Raw genomic sequence first — 19463 nt, 5'->3', positions numbered from 1 at the left:
TAATAATGATGATAATAATTAACAGGATTTATATAGCGCCAACAAATAAAGCAGCGCTGTACATTAAATAGGGATTTTTCAGACAACTTCAGTCAGTTTATGATACCAAAATCATGCTCCCTAATCAATTCAGCAAAAACACTTTGTTTAAATTGTATTACCAAAAGCTGAAAACGGATTGTGTAGTGTTGAGGAAAACATTTAGCCAGGTTTTAGGTAGGAGTACAGCCGGTTCTTAAGAAGTTAAATATTTGATTTGCTGAAATGTTTGTGTCTGTGGAATATGTTGAAGGATTAAATTATTTGAGGTTTGACATGCTGATTCTGGCAGAATGTTCCCTTATTTCTGCATGTACACCTATTCGCCTCCTGCCCAAAAACACAGCATTATTTTTATTTATTTATTTTTTTTAACTGTTTCTTCCTTCCTTTTTTTGTGACTTCATCACATTTAGTTAGGTCTGTTGAGGTTTTTTTTACTTGTTTGTTTTTCAAACATTTGCAGTTTCTGCCATTTTATCAATCATTGTATCTGTGTATGGTTTACAATTATAAATCTGCATGAGGTGTTAGGAAATTTACAATGATTGTCCCCTGGGAAACAAAGTTTAAGGTTTTTTTTTAACAGATATTATATAGTTGTGGGCCAAACATGATACATACAGAGCTATAATATATAACACATTTTTTCATGTGATTTAGCAAATGTATATTTTGCTTATTTAAGCTGCACTATAGTATGTTTTCTTTCTGTTCAAATAGATTTGGTACACTATTATTACTCCTAGGAATATAATTCATTTTAAAAAGTTGTTTAAATAGTAAGTTGACTTTGTTTAAATGGGCCTAATTTTTTAAAGCTTTCCAAGACTGGATAAGATAACTTTTCATCAATGAAGCTAGGTTATCCAGCAAACCTGGAATGGATTTCTTTAAAGTCATTTGCTATTTGCTAGACCACATACATTCCAGGTTTGCTGGGTCACCAAGCTTCACTGATGAAAGTGTATTCTCTTCAGCCTTGGTGAGCTTTAATAAATCAGGACCCAGGATGGCTGAGCAGGTAGGAAGTGTTTGCTTTAGATCACAGATGAGCAGAACATAATCACTCCATAGCTCTTCATTGTTCCCTGTGGAATGCATTGCTATGAAAGTGGGGGAAAACTGTTTATCAAGTTTGTCATTCTCATCGTGGCATGTGGCAATATTAATACTGCTGGCAAATAGTAGAGATGTCCAGTTCATGTATGTACTGACATTCATTCATAAAAGTGATCATCGTGTCATCTAATTGCCGCTTGTATGAATGGGGCTATTACAATATTGTCATTTGTTTTACAACAAAAATATTGGTCCTTGCCAGTCTGACAGATTGCACCATTGTAACAAGGCGGCTGATTTATAAACTGTGCCGTGGGCTTGTAATTAGAGCAGTCATTTGTCTCCAACTTTGTATCCAGATAATCTGCTTTACTATACCCGATGTGGCTTTCTAAGGATATTATGTGTGTTAACTTGCAGGCTGTCGGGTGAAGGGGGAGGTCAGTGACCCTTTTAATTACATTTTTAAGTTGTGCAATAATCCCTATGCTACTTCTGTAGTTTGGGTGTATTTAAAGAGAAACAATAGTTTCCTTTGAAAATGCCACTTAAAGTTTGTATGGATTTTTATAAATTTATATTTGAGAAGTAGTAAAACAAAAACCACTACATTTACATAAAGGTTTTGCATTTTTTCCCCCTCTCTACACATGATGGTTGTCAGGTCACTTGTGTTTACACATGGCATTGTTGTCTCCATCATATTCTCTTGCATGTGATTGAGTTTTTCAGAGTCTATAGTATTTGCATTTCTTGTGCCTTTCTTTGCTTTTTTTTTTAAACCATCTCTATTTTTTTGAATTATTTAAATAGGGGTTTCCCTATGGATTCAGGTTATACATATTATACCTGCTGGGTATGTTACTCATTGGCAAGGTTTCCCATCACATCTTGTCTTGACAGAGAATAAAGGTACTTCATTTAGGTACTGACTGGGACTTGTGCTTTTCTATCGTATCCTAGTTTGTCAGAACCACTGGAAATGGTCCATTTTAGGGTTGCATGGATCACCATGATGACCCATACAATTATGATTATCAACGTGATGAATAAACACCTTTAGGAACTTCTGCAGTAACTTCTTAAAATATTTGTAGTAATTTATTTCTTATTTGAGGCACCTGGTGTTTTAGGTTAGTTACTCTGTATTGATTCTGTGATTTCACTTGGAAATATTTGGTGAACATTTCCACAGAAGGTTCCTGGTGGCAGGGCTTATCCATGCATTAACGGTTTTGTGTTATATTTCATTCCTCCCATTGTTCAGTATTTTTTTTTTCTGTGTGGATTTTTTTTGACCATTGTTTCAGTTCATTAGTAACTGACGCTCTAGTCTTTTTTGGCATGTCACTATACTTGTCATTATCAGAAGTGACTGCCTCCTAGCATCACAGGCAGCATTCCCCTCAAATGGCTTTTACGGAGAAAGCCGGCACATAAATGGATCACTGAGTGTAGGCTTTGTAGGATTGGAGCTCGTAATGCAAATCCAGGTCTTTCTTTTTGATGGGATTTGCTGTGTTGTGCTTTCAGCTTCTGCAGAGACCGTGGAGACCTCCCGCTGGACTGAAGAAGAAATGGAAGTTGCTAAAAAAGGTAAAGATTTCAAGTCTGGTTTCTGTGGTAAGACGTAGATGCTGCTAATGTAGCTGATTTTTTTTTTTTGTGTGTTGTTCGGTATTGTAGTTGTGGCATTTTATTTTCTGTTTGGAATGAATGCAACATATGTGAAACTATAAGTGGCTATGTGTCTGCTGAAAAGTCACAGGCCTAATTCTTCAAAAGTTAAAAGTTCTACAAAAATACGAGTGGCTGGAGCAGACAGTCATTGGTTAATTGCAGGTCACATGGCCACCTGTAGTGTTGAGCGCTGTGTTTGGGGCATTGTAATCTTTTGCACTTTTTCTACTTTTTATTTCCTAAAATTGATCATGTCCATCGTTGTTTTTAATTTCTAAAAGTGCAGCACCTCAAGTTGTGCAAGAGTTGTGTACGCTGTGTAATTTTTCCCTCTTATAAATTCGTTATAGCCATATCTATGTCCTAGGCTGTTACAAATAAGTTTGTGCAGACCTGTAATTGTGTTAATTGGAAAAATTAGACAAGCTAGAATCCTATGTGTATATATATAAAAAAAAAAAAAACAAATGAAAAAACATTTTACCAATGCTCATTAACCGGTGGGAGTTTAAAATGACCTATTTATTTTTAATCTATTTTTTCCAAGATAATAGAAAATCTGCTATCCAACACAGGTTAAAGATTTTGGGGTATAGGCCTGGCTCCATGTTATAATTTTTGAAGATTGGTATTTCTTTGTTTTTTGTTGGGGAGAAGGGTTTTATCTAGTCAGGCTTGGTATGTGTTTGTCAATTGCTAAATTATTTCCTTAATATAGGTAATTCCCTAATATATTTAATTCATTCCTTAATATAGTTCCCTCTGCAGGGTGAAGGCTGCTGTAATGGCTGTAGTCTTGTATTCTTTCTTTTATTGAGGATATACCTGATGGGCCTGATGTCAGAACAGTCAAACTGTATTTCAATGTATAATGTAACCCAAAGGAGCTCCTGCTGGTAAAAATGAGCTGGGCCTCATTTGTAACCTGTTTACACAAATAACCTGTTAGTTTATCCATAAATATAAGGCTGTTTTACCTTTTACTGGTACCGTAAATCAGGAAATGGTTGTATTAGATTGAAGCATTCTGCTAGTGGTGTCACAACAGTGGATATACATTCATGCATGTTTTTACGGCCTAGTCATTCTATGTAACTGTCATGGCAGTTACTGCTTCTATGTGCGATAATATGTTTACAGTTGACCTTAAAGGAGAACTCAACATGGGTGATTATTATTTATTATTATAGGTGGTTATTGCAGAAAAGGAAAGGTGATATCCTCAGTAACTGTTTTTACCTGCCTGATTGCCACCCAACTGTCAAAATTTGCTGAGCTATGCATGCTTATCTGTTAGCATTCCTGGCTTCCTTTGTACAGGCTGGGAATGAATGGTACAGCTAATCAAGATGGCTGTAGATCTTTTTTTGGAAAGTAAAGGAGAAGAAACATTGGAGCGCCTTGTGATGGCACAGGGATAGTTGAGTAGTCTTGGGTGCAGAAGTGGAGCTTTAAATTATGTTAGGCTACGTCATTCTAGTTTTTACATATTCTTAACAATGTATAAATCTTTTTAAAACACCCCATTGACCTTGCTAGCTACAGGAACTGTGGAGTAATCTATTCTCAATGCTTACAGGAGAAAGTCATTTTTACTTTTCTTTTAGCAACTTTGCTCAATCAGATTCTTCATCTAAACATTGACTTGGTAGCTTTGTCAGCCTTCTCTTTTGTAATGTAAACACAGAACAAAAGAAGGGGGAGAGCAGACAAGCTAAGTTGGTTTCGAGGACTTCCTGCTTCTCTTGTTAATGTTGAGAATTAATGCACATTGTCTTCAGCTACAGAGATTAGTGATAGCTGTACTTCCAAGCTTAATCTCCTGGATCTTTTACATGTTTGTACATGTCAGTGGGGCAAGTAAGACACCGTGGGGTACATTTTCCATAGTCCAGGAAAGCCTTCTATTCATTTATTTTAACACTAATGAATTTTACCAGCAATATGCAAAAGCATGTGTACTATAGGATTCTAGCTTTCATATAGCTTTTGGCATATCAAATAAGGTTGCTTGTTTACATTCATTTACAGCTGGATAGTTTACAACATTATATTCTTTTGAAAGAAAACTACTTTGGCTAAAATTGCCACCATGCATGTTTTGTGTTTTTATATACATTTTTACCTTTTGGACTTTTACTTGGAGATGAGCAAGTCAATCTGGATCACAGTGATCATTTAGATCTTCATTTGTTAACCCATACTAAATCTAGAATATATTTTCAAACCAAGTTAATTGGGATTAAATTAAAAAGCAAACTAATTTGCTCATCTCAACGAATCTTATAATGGCAAATTTGAACATAGATGTTTGTGTGTGTGCATGCTTGTCTGTCCTTGTATGGATTTTAATGTAAAACTGTCAGTTGTAATGTATAGTTGCTGCTACAGTTTGTGTGGACAGCACATATTCTTCCTTATATTTGCTGCTGCAATGAATCCCTGACCAGCATGCAGCAAGTAAAGTGCCAGACCACATAGTATACGTATACTTGTTCAGGGTCAGTGATTCACCATAAAGAAATAAATAAATAAAAATGCTAATTTGCACAAAGCTGACCTGCTGATTTTTCACATAGCTTCCACATGTTAACAGGATATCTTTTAATATGGCTAAACCTTATTGAAAATGCTGCATTGACGCAAAGCTATAAAGAGTGTACAACAACCATTCGCGCTAATGACATCAAACATAATTCTCTCTATTTTAGAACACAAATAAAAGTTGTGAACGGGATTTTTTGTCTGTTTGGTATTTTAACTTACTTTTTGGGGGAATGAATGGCTAAATGCCTGCGTGGGTGAAATTATCGCTTTAAGCAGCTCTGACCTCTATAGAGAAGGTAAAAAGTCTTTACCTGGAATGACTCCAATAATCCTCTGCTAATGCAGCCGTATAGTGTGATTATCAGGGCAGTAGAGTTTTTTGCAGGGCTTGACATAGTTCTAGTTCATTTCAGGTGAGCAGAACAAGAAGGAAATAAAACGGACAGCTTGTGTACCGTTCAAGTCTTTTCTCCTCAGTGACAACATAACTGCGGGGGAATTTTCACTAAAAATAGAAAAAAGGCAACATTCAGAACAACAGCACATAGAAGCGTTTGTATTCCGCCTTCCATGTTTCCTATTAACTGAAGTATTGTTTTAACCCTCTTAATTTTTTCTGGTACAAAAGGGTTTCATTGATAAATTTATAGAAAATAGACCAATCATCTTTATCAATCCTAGTCAATCCTAGTCAGACTGGAAAATATCTAAAAGTCACCTCAGTTTATTAAAAGGTATACTCAGTAAAAGTAAAAGCCATTTTTTTGTGCAATTTACATAATGTAAGGGAGGCCACTATCAGGATTTTTTGCCATTTCTTTGTAATAGAAACAAATGCCGTCTTTATTCCTATTCTGGTGCCAACGTAAACTATGGATGTATATACGCTCCACTTTCCTTCACCACAGCCATTGGAATGGGTAAAACTGTAAGGCTGGATCTACACAGACATTTTTAAAAACGCATATAAATGTTCCCATTGCGTTGATATGCGTTTTCATGCACTTTTATTAGCGTTTTATAGCTTGCCTTCAAAACGCTGAAATATGCCTATGCCATGTTTTCCCGTGTTTTTTAACGCATTTGCGTTTTAACTGCTTATAAACCCAGGTAAATGCAGGAAAACGTCCCATTAAAGTCACTGGAAGCAGTTTTCCAGCATTTTTGGGCGTTTTCCAGCTTTAATCCAGCGTTTTAATTTTTTTAAATGTTTCAAGCGTTTAAGATAAAGCTGGTGTAGATTAGCCAATTGGAATGCATAGGAATTTCAAACATGGGCTGTAAAAGCCTCAGGTTAAAATGCTGGGGAAATTGTCCATGTAGAGTAAGCCTTGGGGATAGGGTTTTAACCTGACAAGGCTTTAAACTCCTCACTACTTAACCCAAATCTAAAAAGACAAACAAAAAACTCTTTTTTTAGTTTTGCAATTAGTCTAGTACTAGGGGTCTTGAAAGTGGGCAGTTTCATCAAAGATTATGTGACCTATGAATATTGTAAATAAGCAAGCTAACAGTAGCATCTATGGTGTTCAAAACGCTGTGTTCAAAACAAATATGTGTTATTTGTATAATATTAAAAATATTATTTTGCTATGTCCACATAATACAAATGTATTATTTTTTGTTTAGCCCAATTCATACATTATCAGTCAAAATTGACTTGTTCCATTGATTGAACAGAAATCTTGACCATGATTTTATTTCAGTCAAGCAATGGTCCGGCTTATTATTAGGCAATAGTTGGGCTGCTACAAGTAAGCTCAGGTAATATGTATAAATAAATAATGCAATGCACAAACACTGTGCTCTTGATAAACATAGTCTTCAGAAACAAACAGGTGCAGATTTAAAAAACTTGTATAGGACTATCAAGGGGATTTTATACGGGGATTTTATACCATATTGTATTTTGCTAGCTAATTAAAGCCTAAATAAACCCAAAACTAACCTAAAACAATAAATTCACACTTACCTTCAATCTCACAGATCAGTCTGTCCGTCGGAAGGTTTCTTCCTTTGGGTCCCGCGTCATCCCAGTATCTGTCTTCATCCCGGCGCCTATGCGATTGAGAACTAAGGGGGCAGTGCTGGTGTTGCACTCTAACAAACAAAATGTTTACTTTAAATAAAAGGGTTGTCTTATACAAACTGAAAATTCTGAGTTTAGGTACACTTTAAATGCAGCCTTATGTTTTTTTCTCTTAATCCTAATTAATCTTAAATCCCAATTCTTTACTGGATCTCAAGTGTTTAAAATGTGGCCTGATTTTATTTGGACGTCCTTTAATTCACTCTATATGGGAGTTGCTCTGGGTTTGGTTTTAGAGCAAAGATGTCTATGCTCATAGGTTTATAAGTATGCTTGTCAATATTTCTCATTCTGAAAAAAAATTATATATATATATATATATATATATTTTAAGTTATTGACTACCAGCTGCTGTCTAAAGGTAGTGTAAGATCTGTACAACCAGAAGACACTTTGCTGGGACTTCATTGCTGTTGGGAATCGCCCAAGATATTTATTTTTGTTTCTAGCTAAAGCGCTTTCCTTAGCCTTTTAAACATTTAACGGTGACCTAAATTGTCAACATCTTTTTTTTTTTTTTTTTTTTATATTGAATGTGTTTCTTTTAATTTATTTAGACCCCTTGGTCATGTTTGTGTTTTGGCAGGCTTGGTAGAACATGGTCGTAACTGGGGTGCCATTGCCAAGATGGTAGGAACAAAGAGTGAAGCTCAATGTAAAAACTTCTACTTTAATTACAAAAGGAGGCACAACCTAGACAACTTACTGCAGCAACACAAACAGAAAGTGAGTATTTCCAAACCTATTCAGTTAGGCTTTTTTTTTTAACTTGTTCCTGCTGAATTTTCTTGTTTCTTGTGTAATTAAAATCATTGGCTAAAAAAAATTCAAACCATAAGAATAAATGTCAGTGGCTAAAAAAGAAATCGTATAATGCAGTACTTTATTTTGCGCCATTAAATGTTCTGCTAGAATTACCTGAAAATATTTTGGCCACCTTTTGATGCTTTGTGGCTAATAAAATATAAAAGCACCGTATATTGTTAATCTAGGGAGTCCTACTACTGATTTCCTTGGGGGGATTATGCAATTTCTCCCCCTGTTGGTGTAAACTGGACCAAGCTTCATTTGATTGGAGGAGAGTTTGGGGCTTTGTATAAGCAGGTTTTCTTTTTTTCATTTTTATTTTGGCTAAATCATGTTAACTATTTTCAGCTTAAGTATTTTAAATGCCACACTTGTATTTTAAATGCCACATACTGTGCAACATAAAGAGTGCTATGGTAGGTAGGAGAAACTACTGCACTTACACAGCTTATAGTTCTGCTCCTTTACAGCCCAATGACTATGATTATTCTGTCATCCTGGCTACAATATTGATGTTTGCAGTAAAACAATATTATTCTGTACTGCTTTATTACAGTCTCCTCGTAGGCCACGAGAAGAGCGAGATGTGTCGCAGTGTGAAAGCTTGGCATCCACAGTTTCTGCCCAAGAAGATGAGGATAATGAAGTTTCTAATGATGAAGAGAATCCTGAAGATAGCGATGGTACTTTACATTTGAATGTTATTTTTTTTATTTTTTTCATTTAGCTGAATGCTCCTGATATAAGCAAAGAAGTTTCAACTTTACTAAATTACTTTGTATGTATATGTGTGTGTATATATATATATATATATATATATATATATATATATATATATATAATTCTATATAATATTTCTTTTTTTTATAATTTATTGCTCATTCAGTTCATTATCCAATAAAGGCTAGATTTCATCTAAATTTGTGATTTGATATAAATGCCCAGCATGTGTTGATTTTTTTTTTAATTGTTTTAACCCTCTTCACTGATGTGTCATGTAAAATACACCTTTGTGTAAAGAAAAAAAAAATGGTGGCTGGAAATTTAAAAAAAAAAAAAAGATATTTATACTTTCTTCTAAAAATGCAGAATTTGTTTTTGTTTACCAGGTAGTGATCACAGTTCTGACACTGAGAGTGCACCTTCGCCTTCAGCGGGAGAAGGAGCCAAACAAATTGAAGAACCATCAGATAAAACCACCTCTGCTTCAGTAACCACAACTGCGTCTCCATTGCAAGATGTTTGCAGCAAGCCTGCTCCTAGTTCTTCTCCGATTGCTGCTCCACAGAATGCTAGAACGCCCGAGAACCAATATCCAGAACTACAGGTGAAGGAGGAAATCAATCCTGAACCTGAGGAGGCTATGGACGTTGAGGAGAGAAACGAAAGTACGGAGTCGAAACCATCTCCCAGTCTCCAAATGAATACCAAAGTAGAACCTTTTGAGTCTGAGTTGAAGCCACCAGACAGTGCTCAAGTAAAAATAGAGGACGATACCAAAGACAGAGTTTTGGAAAGAACTAAAGAGAAGACTGAGCCCGATGACATAGAGTATGTTCCTAACAAATTACCTGCCCATTCAAGAGTTGAGTCCCAGTCAGATAATGACTCCAGTGCTACTTGCAGTGCTGATGAGGAAGTTGATGGAGAGCTTGACAGGTCAAGGTAAACAACATGTGATGTTTTATGGAATTACTTTAGGAACCTGACAGTAAACTCTGAACTTTCTCTACTCTACTCATTTTTTCAGGTTGTGTGTATTGACCAGATTTTCTCTTTTTGCTCCGCTAAGGGGGGTGTATTAAAAAACACTCAAGGTTCTAACCCTCTCCCTTGCTATCCAATATAAAAGTAAACAAAAAGGAATAAAAAACTTTTGTTTGGAGTTTGATTCTAATGTTTAATGGAATCGTAATGCATTAAAGTAAGCAGATAATTAATTGCTTTCTAATACATTTTATTTTAGGATGTACACTATTGATTCAAAACCTTCAATACTAAACCCAAGTGGAACCATTTTGATATCCTCCTCTATGAAGCAAGGGCCAATGGATCTGCAGCAGTTACATCACCGTGCTGCTGTCATTCCACCCATGGTAAGTGGTTTGCCTGAGAGTTCAGCAATCCAGGGTTTAATATATTGGTATTCACGTGTTTCAGAGTCATATACTAGTTTATTATGAGCACGAGAACGGTAATTGTTTCCAATAGTTGCAGTTGTCGCTACATTGTTATGTGCAAGAAAATGCATTTACACGGTCGACAAGGTTTGCCAGGTCACTAAGAACAGTGACTTTTGCAGACAGTCAAAAGTTCTCACTTCTTGGCGGCTGGTATTTTAATATATAGCTGATAGCAGGTGTGCTGATGCATATCTACTTATACAGTCCTGCCAGCTTTTGTATATTGCAACTGATTTAGAGAGAAGTAGAGGAGGAGTAGAGAAGAAGTAGAGGAGGTTGTCTGCTGTGGGAAGACAAACCTCACCAGGATGAAGATTTGTAATTATTTCGCCTTATGTGGTAAACTTGTATTCCCTTCCTCTGTATTGTATACACCCATGATATGCTTTTTATTTTAGGAAATGTGTTACATTTCACACAATAAATGTCAGAAAGGAGTTTCAACTTTTTGGTTTAGAAAGTAAACAGTATACATTGTGTGTATGTCTTTAAATTTTGTTTTTTTGTTTTTTTCTGATAAGTTACAAGTCTGTCTCTATAAATATATATATATATATACCTGCTGTGAGCATTTTTTAAGATTTCCCTTTATCTTTTTTACAGGTATCTTGCAGCCCCTGTGCTATACCACCTGGCACTCAATCAGCAAACAGCTTCTCTTTTTATCAGCGACATTTTCAGTCTTTGCATGAAAATAATTTATTAGAAGAGCAGAGACAGAGGCAAGAGCAGATCAACATGGAGAGCAGAAGATCAGTTAGCCCAGCAAACATGTCCAAGAGTCCAAGCATTGTTGACTGGGAAGGTAAATATTTTAGCATCTACTTGGCCACAGAACACTTTCCAGAGCAGTTTGCATTGCCTGTGCAATCAGAAGAGACCAAGCCAAGCATTGGGTGGCCTTTAAAAAAATTCTTTGACTTCAGTCAGTTCTAATGAGAAGAGCTATCCACTGGGTGGTTTGTTGCATGTCTTTGCACTCCACGTTCCGTTTTGCTTCGGGGTCCAGAAACCATTTCCCCACTCCGGATTTGCTGAGGCAAATGGTGCTATGTTCAATTATCTTATTCTACTGCCTTCCTACAGTGACCTAGTCATTTCTAACCATTAGGCCATCATCTACCAGCTGATACATACATATTTGATGCATTGAAGAGGCAGTTGAGTAGGTTTTGTAGTGGCCATAACTTACATTCTCACATTTCAAAAATCAGCACCTTATGTAAATGGGTTAATTTTGTAAAAGTTAATTTAGCTCTGATTTCACAAAACCATGCAAATTTGTGTTTTACATTATACCTGGTTCATTATTATGCATGTGGTTTCTCTGTAACGATGGTCTTTGTCAATGCTGCACATAACTTACTACGACTAACTTTGGCAGGAAAATCTGTGTACATGCCTTATGGTGCTGAAGTCAAGCGAGCACTGGAGCATGAAGCTCAAATGCAGAATGCTGCACGTTCTGTCTCACCATACAGGATGTCTCCGCGAGAAGTAAGCAAGGCTTCGCCACAAGCAGAGCTCAATCCTGTCCGCTACTGTGTCCCTCCAGGTACTGCCTCTTTACCCTATCTGTATGCTGCTAAAGTTGTTCTGCCTGCTAGTGTTTGTGTCTATGTAGGGAGGATCCTCAAAGGGTTGAGATATTTGTTAATGTAATCCTTTCATTCATGTTCTGGGTGCCCACTGTTCTTTGATAAAAAAGCAAACACTTTTTTATTGCTTAAAAAGTACAAGTAAATATCTTCTGATGTAACACTACAATGTTTTACTCTCCCTCAATTTTCCCAGAAGTAGAGCTTTCAACATGCTGAAAATATTTTTACCTGTAATGTAGGAGCTTACGGTTAGAGCGTCCAACTGTACTTCCCCTCATTAAGGCTTGCATTTAAAAGTCAGAAAACTATTGCAGAATTGGAGCTAAAAGGGATTTCAATAATATATCTAATCTTGTGATACATTGCTTTGACTTTCATTTACATCTCAAATCTTGCTTTCATTCTGTGCAGACAGTTGTTTATTAACCTCTTTTCTCATTTTTTTCTAGTGTTGCAGCCTGCTCCTCATCAGGTAATAACTTCCCTAGCTGAAGGAACACGACTACCTGTGACGCGTCCAATCCGTCCACCTCCACCTCTGATTCCATCATCCAAAACTACGGTGACCTCCTCTGACAAGCCATCTTTTATCGTGGGGGGATCTATATCCCAGGTATGTCAGGGTTGCTTGATACCTTTAGGCAATTTTAGATAATGTTACCATACAGTGTTTGACATCTTCATTGAGATCTCTCAGGAGGAGAAGAGCAGTGCTAAACAAGGACAAAGTGTGTTTGCAATGTAGAAAAAATATAGTAAAAAGTTTATTTTTTGTAGGCTTCTTTAGCCACCATAATGTGACCCTATCAAAAATAGTACCTAAAAGGAAAAACCATAGGGTATTAGTTTTTGGTGTGGTTTGTTTAACAATAAAAAATATCATGTTGGTTTAATTGTCTGGATTTTGTAATTCTAAGTTACACAAACTCTGAACAATCATACAGACTTTTGAGTCGAAGAAAATTAAAAATTCTTTACCGTTTTATGTTTGTTGCATTTTCAGTCATTTTGTCCCTGTATGTGATTTTGTCATGAGTGCACAGGTTTGCCTACATTCCAGATATGGACTAGTAAAACACTAGCACTCATGCCTGTCCCTTGGGCAAGAATATAATTGAATTGCTTTACACTTGTTTACTGGTTCGTGGTGCAATGCATTTTCCACAGCACTGAACATGTTATGTATAACATTGTTTCAATTTCCTTAACTATATGGAATAAAAAACGTTTTTCAGGTAGATACCCAGCCCTCTTTTCCCCTATCAACCGTTCTATAAATTGGCAGGTGCAGTTGTTTTTGTAGCAGACTGTAGCTGACCTAGTTAAGGGATTTTGCGCGTATAACAGTCATCTGTATGCCCCTGCTGGAGTATTAGTGTTATAGAGCATTGAAAAAAGTTTGTAAACCTAATTTTAGTGGTTTTCTTAAGTTCCTTAATTTATATCACACTGGACAATGTATTTTTACTTTACATGGATAGCACAAGTGTGAGTTTAGAACAGACTTGTGGCCATATTATTATTCTATTTGTCCATATACTAAGATGTTTTTCATTCATTTGAGGTTTATTCTTGTGACTTTTTTTCCTTGTCCATTCAGGGAACACCTGGCACATACTTAACATCTCTCAGTCAACAGCCCTATAACCAAGAACCTGTAAAGCCCTCTGTTGGCTCAATCTCTCTTGGCCTTCCAAGGCAACAGGAATCTGCTAAAGCTGGTAAGTCCATTACATGAGGTGTAATTTCATACACTTTCTGCATTCATCATAGTGTAATTGTTAGAACATTAGATTGTGACAGTATTTAGAGCAAAGCAGTACTATCCTTGGGTATGGAAAGTATTTGTATCTGGCACAGTTCTTTATTTTCTAGTTGTCTGTAATTTCTTGTTTACTACAGGTAAAGTTCTGAACCTTCTTGCACTGAAGTGAAGGGTCAATTTCTGCATATTTCCCTTAAAGGAGAAAATGTATATCTAGAAAATCTTTTTTACAGATATGGATAATAATATTATGGATAAAGTACAAATGCTTCATGCATCAGCGGTTGTTTAAAAAAGTACTCCCACAATGCTCTGAAAATCACATCTGTTTCTTTTTTTTTTTTTATGAAAAACTAAACCTAATATCAATCTAAACACCTGTTGGCTTTTTATTATCTGCATTACAAGCTGGTTACTATCTCCTAGACGAAAAAAAAACTTGCATGGTGTAATGTTGATCCTGTGCTTTACGGCTTTAGAATTGGCATTCAGAATTTTAGTTACATTGGCAGCCCTGACAGATAATATTCATCTACCATTCTAGTCATTTTTCAGAAATTATCATCTACATAAGCGATGTTTTGATTTCATTTTTAAACCATAAAATGTTTTTTTTTTTCCTTTACCTGATACATTTTTTATCTGAGATTCTATCATGGGATCTTTGTATGCCTACTTTTTATGGTATTCAAGTTTAACATTTATATCAATGTAATATGCATGTTCTTATTTTGATTTCTAGGTCCTGTGACTTACATTAAACAAGAAGAGTTTTCACCTAGACAAAGCTCACAGGCAGAGGGACTGATAGTCAGAGCCCAGCATGAAGGCGTTGTCAGAGGTTAGTCATTGGGTAGTGCTCAAGTTCCTTCAATATTACTAGTTCTGCATTAGTCAATGGCTCTTCCATGCTATTAACTTATGACCTCATAACCTAGTAAAGTGTTCTACCCAGTCCCATTCAGCTGGGCGCACCACCCAGAACTTTTCAGTTACCACCCGGCTGTTTTTGGGTTGTTTCTTATAAGTTCGGTGACAACACAGGGGCTGCCACCCACCTAAATTTTTTCCCACCCAGCTTAAAATTTCTGGGTTGAACACTATTATAGTGGATGAATAATACATTGTTGGTTCTTAGTAAAGATTCATATTTCCTTTACTTTTACCAATGATTTGGCAATGGCAGATCATCCTGTTCAAAACTCAGAATTTATTGTGGACTTATAATTGATATTCCTTACCCCGAAAGGAATGTGAAGTGCTTCTGTATAAATTTATTTTAAGGATTAAAGAATAGGTTTAAAAGATGTTAGATAAATAAAAGTTATTGCATATTTACTCTTGCCAGAAAACAGAGTTCTAGAATGCAATGTTCATTTGGGCTTTAGCTTGTAAAAAGCTTCTCTGTAGAACGATTTGTAGAGTAAGCTTACAGCAAGTGTTTAGGAGCTTTTGGAGCCTTGAAAGCCCCCTTCAGCTCCAGCCTAATTTTGATTACTAATCTTAAAGCAGAGCTTAAGTTCTAATTTTAAAATCTTACTGCAGAGTTTAAGACAGAAGAGACAATGTAAGTCTTTTCTGTCGGAGATCTTTTTATCTGCTTTTTAGCTCTCTTTTCTAAAAGCGTACACAATCGGCACAGCTCAGTCCATATTCTTGGCATAATTTTGTGCCAGGGACATAGCTATGCACTTTCTTGGGAGTTAAGCCCAGCCAATAAATGCCAAAGATTTTCACCTTGGAAAACTGAATGAATGGACAGAAGGGGGCACATACATCAGCTACACTGTAGGAATTGCTTTTAGGTAAGTCTGCCATAATGAACAAATTTGTTATGCATCCCTGCATGTTATCGCAAAAACTTCCTGGTAACCCAAAACTGCAGATTTGTTGATTTAGTCCCACATTAATGAGAGTGCTGAGTGTTCTTATAAAGTTAACATACTTACACTTACACACATTGCTTTTGTTGCAGGTACCATGGCTGCACTGCAGGAGGGAAGCATCACTAGAGGCACTCCAGCCACCAAAGTTCCAGTAGAAGCTATTTCGTCTATTCGAGGGTCCATTACTCAGGTATGCATCATAAATGGGTACATAATTGATAAGTTGTTTAGGGATAATGTAATAGTCATGTGTGTCAACAAATCCAGGGTTTTGTTGTGAGTAACATGTATGTTGCGGTTATGTTTGTACAGGGTACTCCAGCATTGTCACAGTCTGGTATTGCTGCTGATGTCTTGTTAAAGACAACCATCACCAGACTGGCTACAGAGGACATCAGTAGTCCTGAGAAGTGTAGAGAAGAGTCCACAGCCAAAGGTCATGTCATTTATGAGGGAAAGAGCGGACATATTGTATCTTATGATTGTGAGTATATAAAATGGGGCTTTTTACTTTCTATAATAGAATATCCATTGCTAAAGGCAGTGTCCAGGGCTAAAGTCTGTTTATCAGACTTTATTCTTACTGAGGTGTTGTATTTCCTTAAATTCACATTAACATAATTGGAGTACATTTTGTTAAATCATTTTACCAAATAAGGTATACTGAGTCCTATTTGATTGTTTATAATACCAAGAAACACTGTTTATTTTAGGTCCCCCTCTAAAATATTTTTGTACCTGGTTATCTGGCCAGCAATGCACTTGATGTCACATGTGTGAAATAAGAGTGGCATCACTCTGCAGTGCAGTCACTTTGCACTATGCCCATCTCTTACTTTTGGCTTTAGTGGGCTCCAATCTGCGCCAAAGCAGCAAGCTCCAACATATTTGCCGCCATGCAGCTCACCCTCCCACATTGCTTGGGATATGAAATATCCGCCACAACCTTTGCATCAGGGAAATGACATGCAAATGATGTTGAATCTGCCTTTGCCTTCTTCACTGAGCAGGTATTGCTGGTTTGGAATAAAACTATTTGAGTGATATTTCAGGTAAGCAATGGAAGCATTGATAAAACGGGCATGTAAAAACAGGGAATTTTACTTTGGCCATGGTTAGAAATCATTCAAACCAGCAGTTAGCTCATCTTTTTTAATTCTGAAAATTAGATTAGGATTTTTACAAGCAAGTGACAACTGTCTATGTATGTTCTTGGATCGGTGAACTTTATCTGACAGGTTTTTTACCTTCCCTTGCTGCTTGGAGCACAAACTGTTTTTGTGTTTTAGCTACCTTTAGCTACCATTAGGAATTGGGAGCAAAGTTGGCAGATGGTCACAGACTGTGTTAATTACGGTTGCTGTGGTTTCATGCCTGGGTCATTTCCCAGCTACTTTTTGTTTGTTGTAGGATATGAAGATCATTGATTACCATAATTGTCAGATTATTTTGTGAATTCTTTTCATTTTTTCGTTGTGCGAATGTTAGATGTGTTAAGTGACACTTACTGTATTAAGGGCCTTAGTAAATTTATAAGTTGCTTATTGATGTTGATAGATTCTTTTTTTAGTTCTAAGTTACTAGATCTAAAGACAATAATTATTGTTAAATATAGTTGATATTTGGTTAAGTGGTATGAGTGTATTCCATAAAAAATGGTCTTGGCTTACTGCAGTTCGTTTTTATCAAGTGCATCACTGGCGTCCTTAGTACCAGTGTAGTGCTTTTGGGTGGTCCTTTCTTTTAAAATATGCCTATATTGTACTTATTAGAAATTTTCCATTCCTAATCCAGCTGCCATTAAAAATCTACGTGATGGTACCAGGAGTCCACGCAGTGTTCCAGAGGTGACACTGAAAAGAACCTATGAAGCTATGGAAGGAAATATAAAGCAGAACTTGTCTATCAGAGAGTCAGCCCCAATGGAAGGTAACTCCACTCCTGTACTCTATATCATGTTATATTTATTTTAAAGTTTGAAAAAATTAAAACTCTGGTTATACAAATACCCATCTTGGAATATTTGGCACCTAATGTATGGCTTGTGGAAGTCACAACAGTTTATGTTTGTGTGTATAATACAAAATATTAAACACACATAATATTTTGGTCTGTTTGAAATAAGTCTCTCCTAGACTTCCAGCACTGAAGGTTCCTGCCTCACTTTCTGCTATGTTAGCACTTGATAATATAGATGGAGCCCAGATCTTTCTAATCTAAAAGTTAGGAAATTGCTGCTCTTTTCAGAGCCTAGTCAAATCTCTGGCTGATGTTATTTCACTTTGCATTATTAGCAAAATATTTAACAATATGCAAAAAAATATCTGCATTTAAAGCTCTTCTTGGCTTTTTAGATTTAAATGCACAGATAATGCTTGGCTGCCACTAAAATCTTTCTTAGGTACAGGAACACACAATTTCAGGTTCATGATATATTGTTTGTATTTGCAGGACTGATCTGTCGGACACTACCTAAAGGCCCAGAGCTGAAGGAGAGGCAGATTCTTACTGGCTCAATAATGCAAGGTGGGAATTTTGTATTTTCACAATCTATTCTGTAAAGGAAATTTTATTTGGGACAGTTTTTATTTCCTGATTCCTAGACCCTTTTCTCTAACATATGGGAAAGAGCGGATTCTTTACTACCTTAAACCTTTATCATCTTGATTTCGATTCAGGCACTCCAAGAGCAACATCGGAGAACTTTGATGATGGGCTCAAATATGCCAAGCAAATCAAACGTGAAAGTCCACCTATCAGGTCTTTTGATGGAGCCATCACCAAAGGGAAACCTTATGATGGTGTTACCACAATTAAAGAAATGGGACGTTCCATCCATGAAATTCCCAGGCAAGACCTTATTAGTCAAGAAAGTCGTAAAACCCCAGAGACTTCCAGGACTATAATAGAAGGATCTATTTCCCAGGTAACTGTCCTGCTGATTGGATTTTTTTGCAATGTCAGAGCATGTGTTAGCAAAGATAGTTTAAATACTTTTTATGTGCTTCTTACAGGGAACACCAATAAAACATGAAGGTTCATCTGGTCAGTCTGCCATCAAACACAATGTAAAGTCTTTGATCATGGGGCCAAGTAATCTGCCTCGTGGGGTGCCACAGATGGACATGATGCCTGAGAATTTGAAGGTAGTAGATCGATCAAAGTATGAAGACTCCAAGTCATCTGAAGCTTTGAGATCTCGTCATACATCTGTTGTTAGTTCTGGCACATCGGTGCTCAGGTCAACTCTACATGAAGCCTCCAAGGCCCAGTTAAGTCCTGGTATATATGATGATTCCAGTGCTAGGAGGACACCAGTAAATTATCCTAGTCCAATGTCCAGAAGTTCACCCATGGCAAGATCATCAGAAGGTATTTTGTTTTGTTTTGTTTTTTTGGTTTTTTTTTTTTTTAATTTATGGAGTTTAAAAATATTAGTTACATAAAAAATCTGGACCTAGGTTTATTGTCAGCTTTTTACCTTTACTTAAAATGGACCTAAAGTCTTATAATAGGATATTTGTTTTTAAGACACACTACCTGCAGATAAACTGGTTGTCATGCATTATTGGGTCCATATACAGTTTTTAGCTCTAACTGCGCATTGACGGTCCCCTGACCTTTGTTATTAGTGTGTCATTGCAAAGCCACTGGCTCTACCTAGACGTTCAGCATTTTTGCATAAAGACAATTACAGCATGATAACCCTTAATAAACCTTTCCCCAAGCCACAACTAGAGCCTATTTTGCATTTCTACAAATCCTGCAGCAGGCTGTGGCCGAGGTAAACAGATATATGTGCTG

The 19463-nt window shown here is 36.5% G+C and overlaps 1 protein-coding gene across 5 annotated transcripts in view; it reads left to right on the top strand.

Moving 5' to 3' along the window:
- Nucleotides 1-19463, top strand: part of NCOR1 (nuclear receptor corepressor 1) — an 83336-nt gene that overhangs the window by 49311 nt on the left and 14562 nt on the right. For 4 of the 5 annotated variants that reach the window (XM_072430997.1, XM_072430990.1, XM_072430984.1 and 1 more), the window contains 16 exons: nucleotides 2635-2697; nucleotides 8004-8143; nucleotides 8781-8907; nucleotides 9334-9889; nucleotides 10191-10320; nucleotides 11011-11212; nucleotides 11792-11962; nucleotides 12458-12621; nucleotides 13609-13729; nucleotides 14516-14614; nucleotides 15749-15849; nucleotides 15972-16143; nucleotides 17454-17588; nucleotides 18111-18185; nucleotides 18338-18585; nucleotides 18674-19031. In XM_072430997.1, coding sequence (XP_072287098.1) covers nucleotides 2635-2697; nucleotides 8004-8143; nucleotides 8781-8907; nucleotides 9334-9889; nucleotides 10191-10320; nucleotides 11011-11212; nucleotides 11792-11962; nucleotides 12458-12621; nucleotides 13609-13729; nucleotides 14516-14614; nucleotides 15749-15849; nucleotides 15972-16143; nucleotides 17454-17588; nucleotides 18111-18185; nucleotides 18338-18585; nucleotides 18674-19031 — 2862 coding nt within the window. The remainder of the gene's footprint in view (nucleotides 1-2634; nucleotides 2698-8003; nucleotides 8144-8780; nucleotides 8908-9333; nucleotides 9890-10190; nucleotides 10321-11010; nucleotides 11213-11791; nucleotides 11963-12457; nucleotides 12622-13608; nucleotides 13730-14515; nucleotides 14615-15748; nucleotides 15850-15971; nucleotides 16144-17453; nucleotides 17589-18110; nucleotides 18186-18337; nucleotides 18586-18673; nucleotides 19032-19463) is intronic. The other variant, XM_072431004.1, reaches the window with a different exon arrangement.

Source organism: Pyxicephalus adspersus, chromosome 1 (assembly GCF_032062135.1).
Source record: "Pyxicephalus adspersus chromosome 1, UCB_Pads_2.0, whole genome shotgun sequence".
Taxonomy (NCBI): domain Eukaryota; kingdom Metazoa; phylum Chordata; class Amphibia; order Anura; family Pyxicephalidae; genus Pyxicephalus; species Pyxicephalus adspersus.
This window is presented reverse-complemented; position numbering and strand designations above follow the sequence as displayed.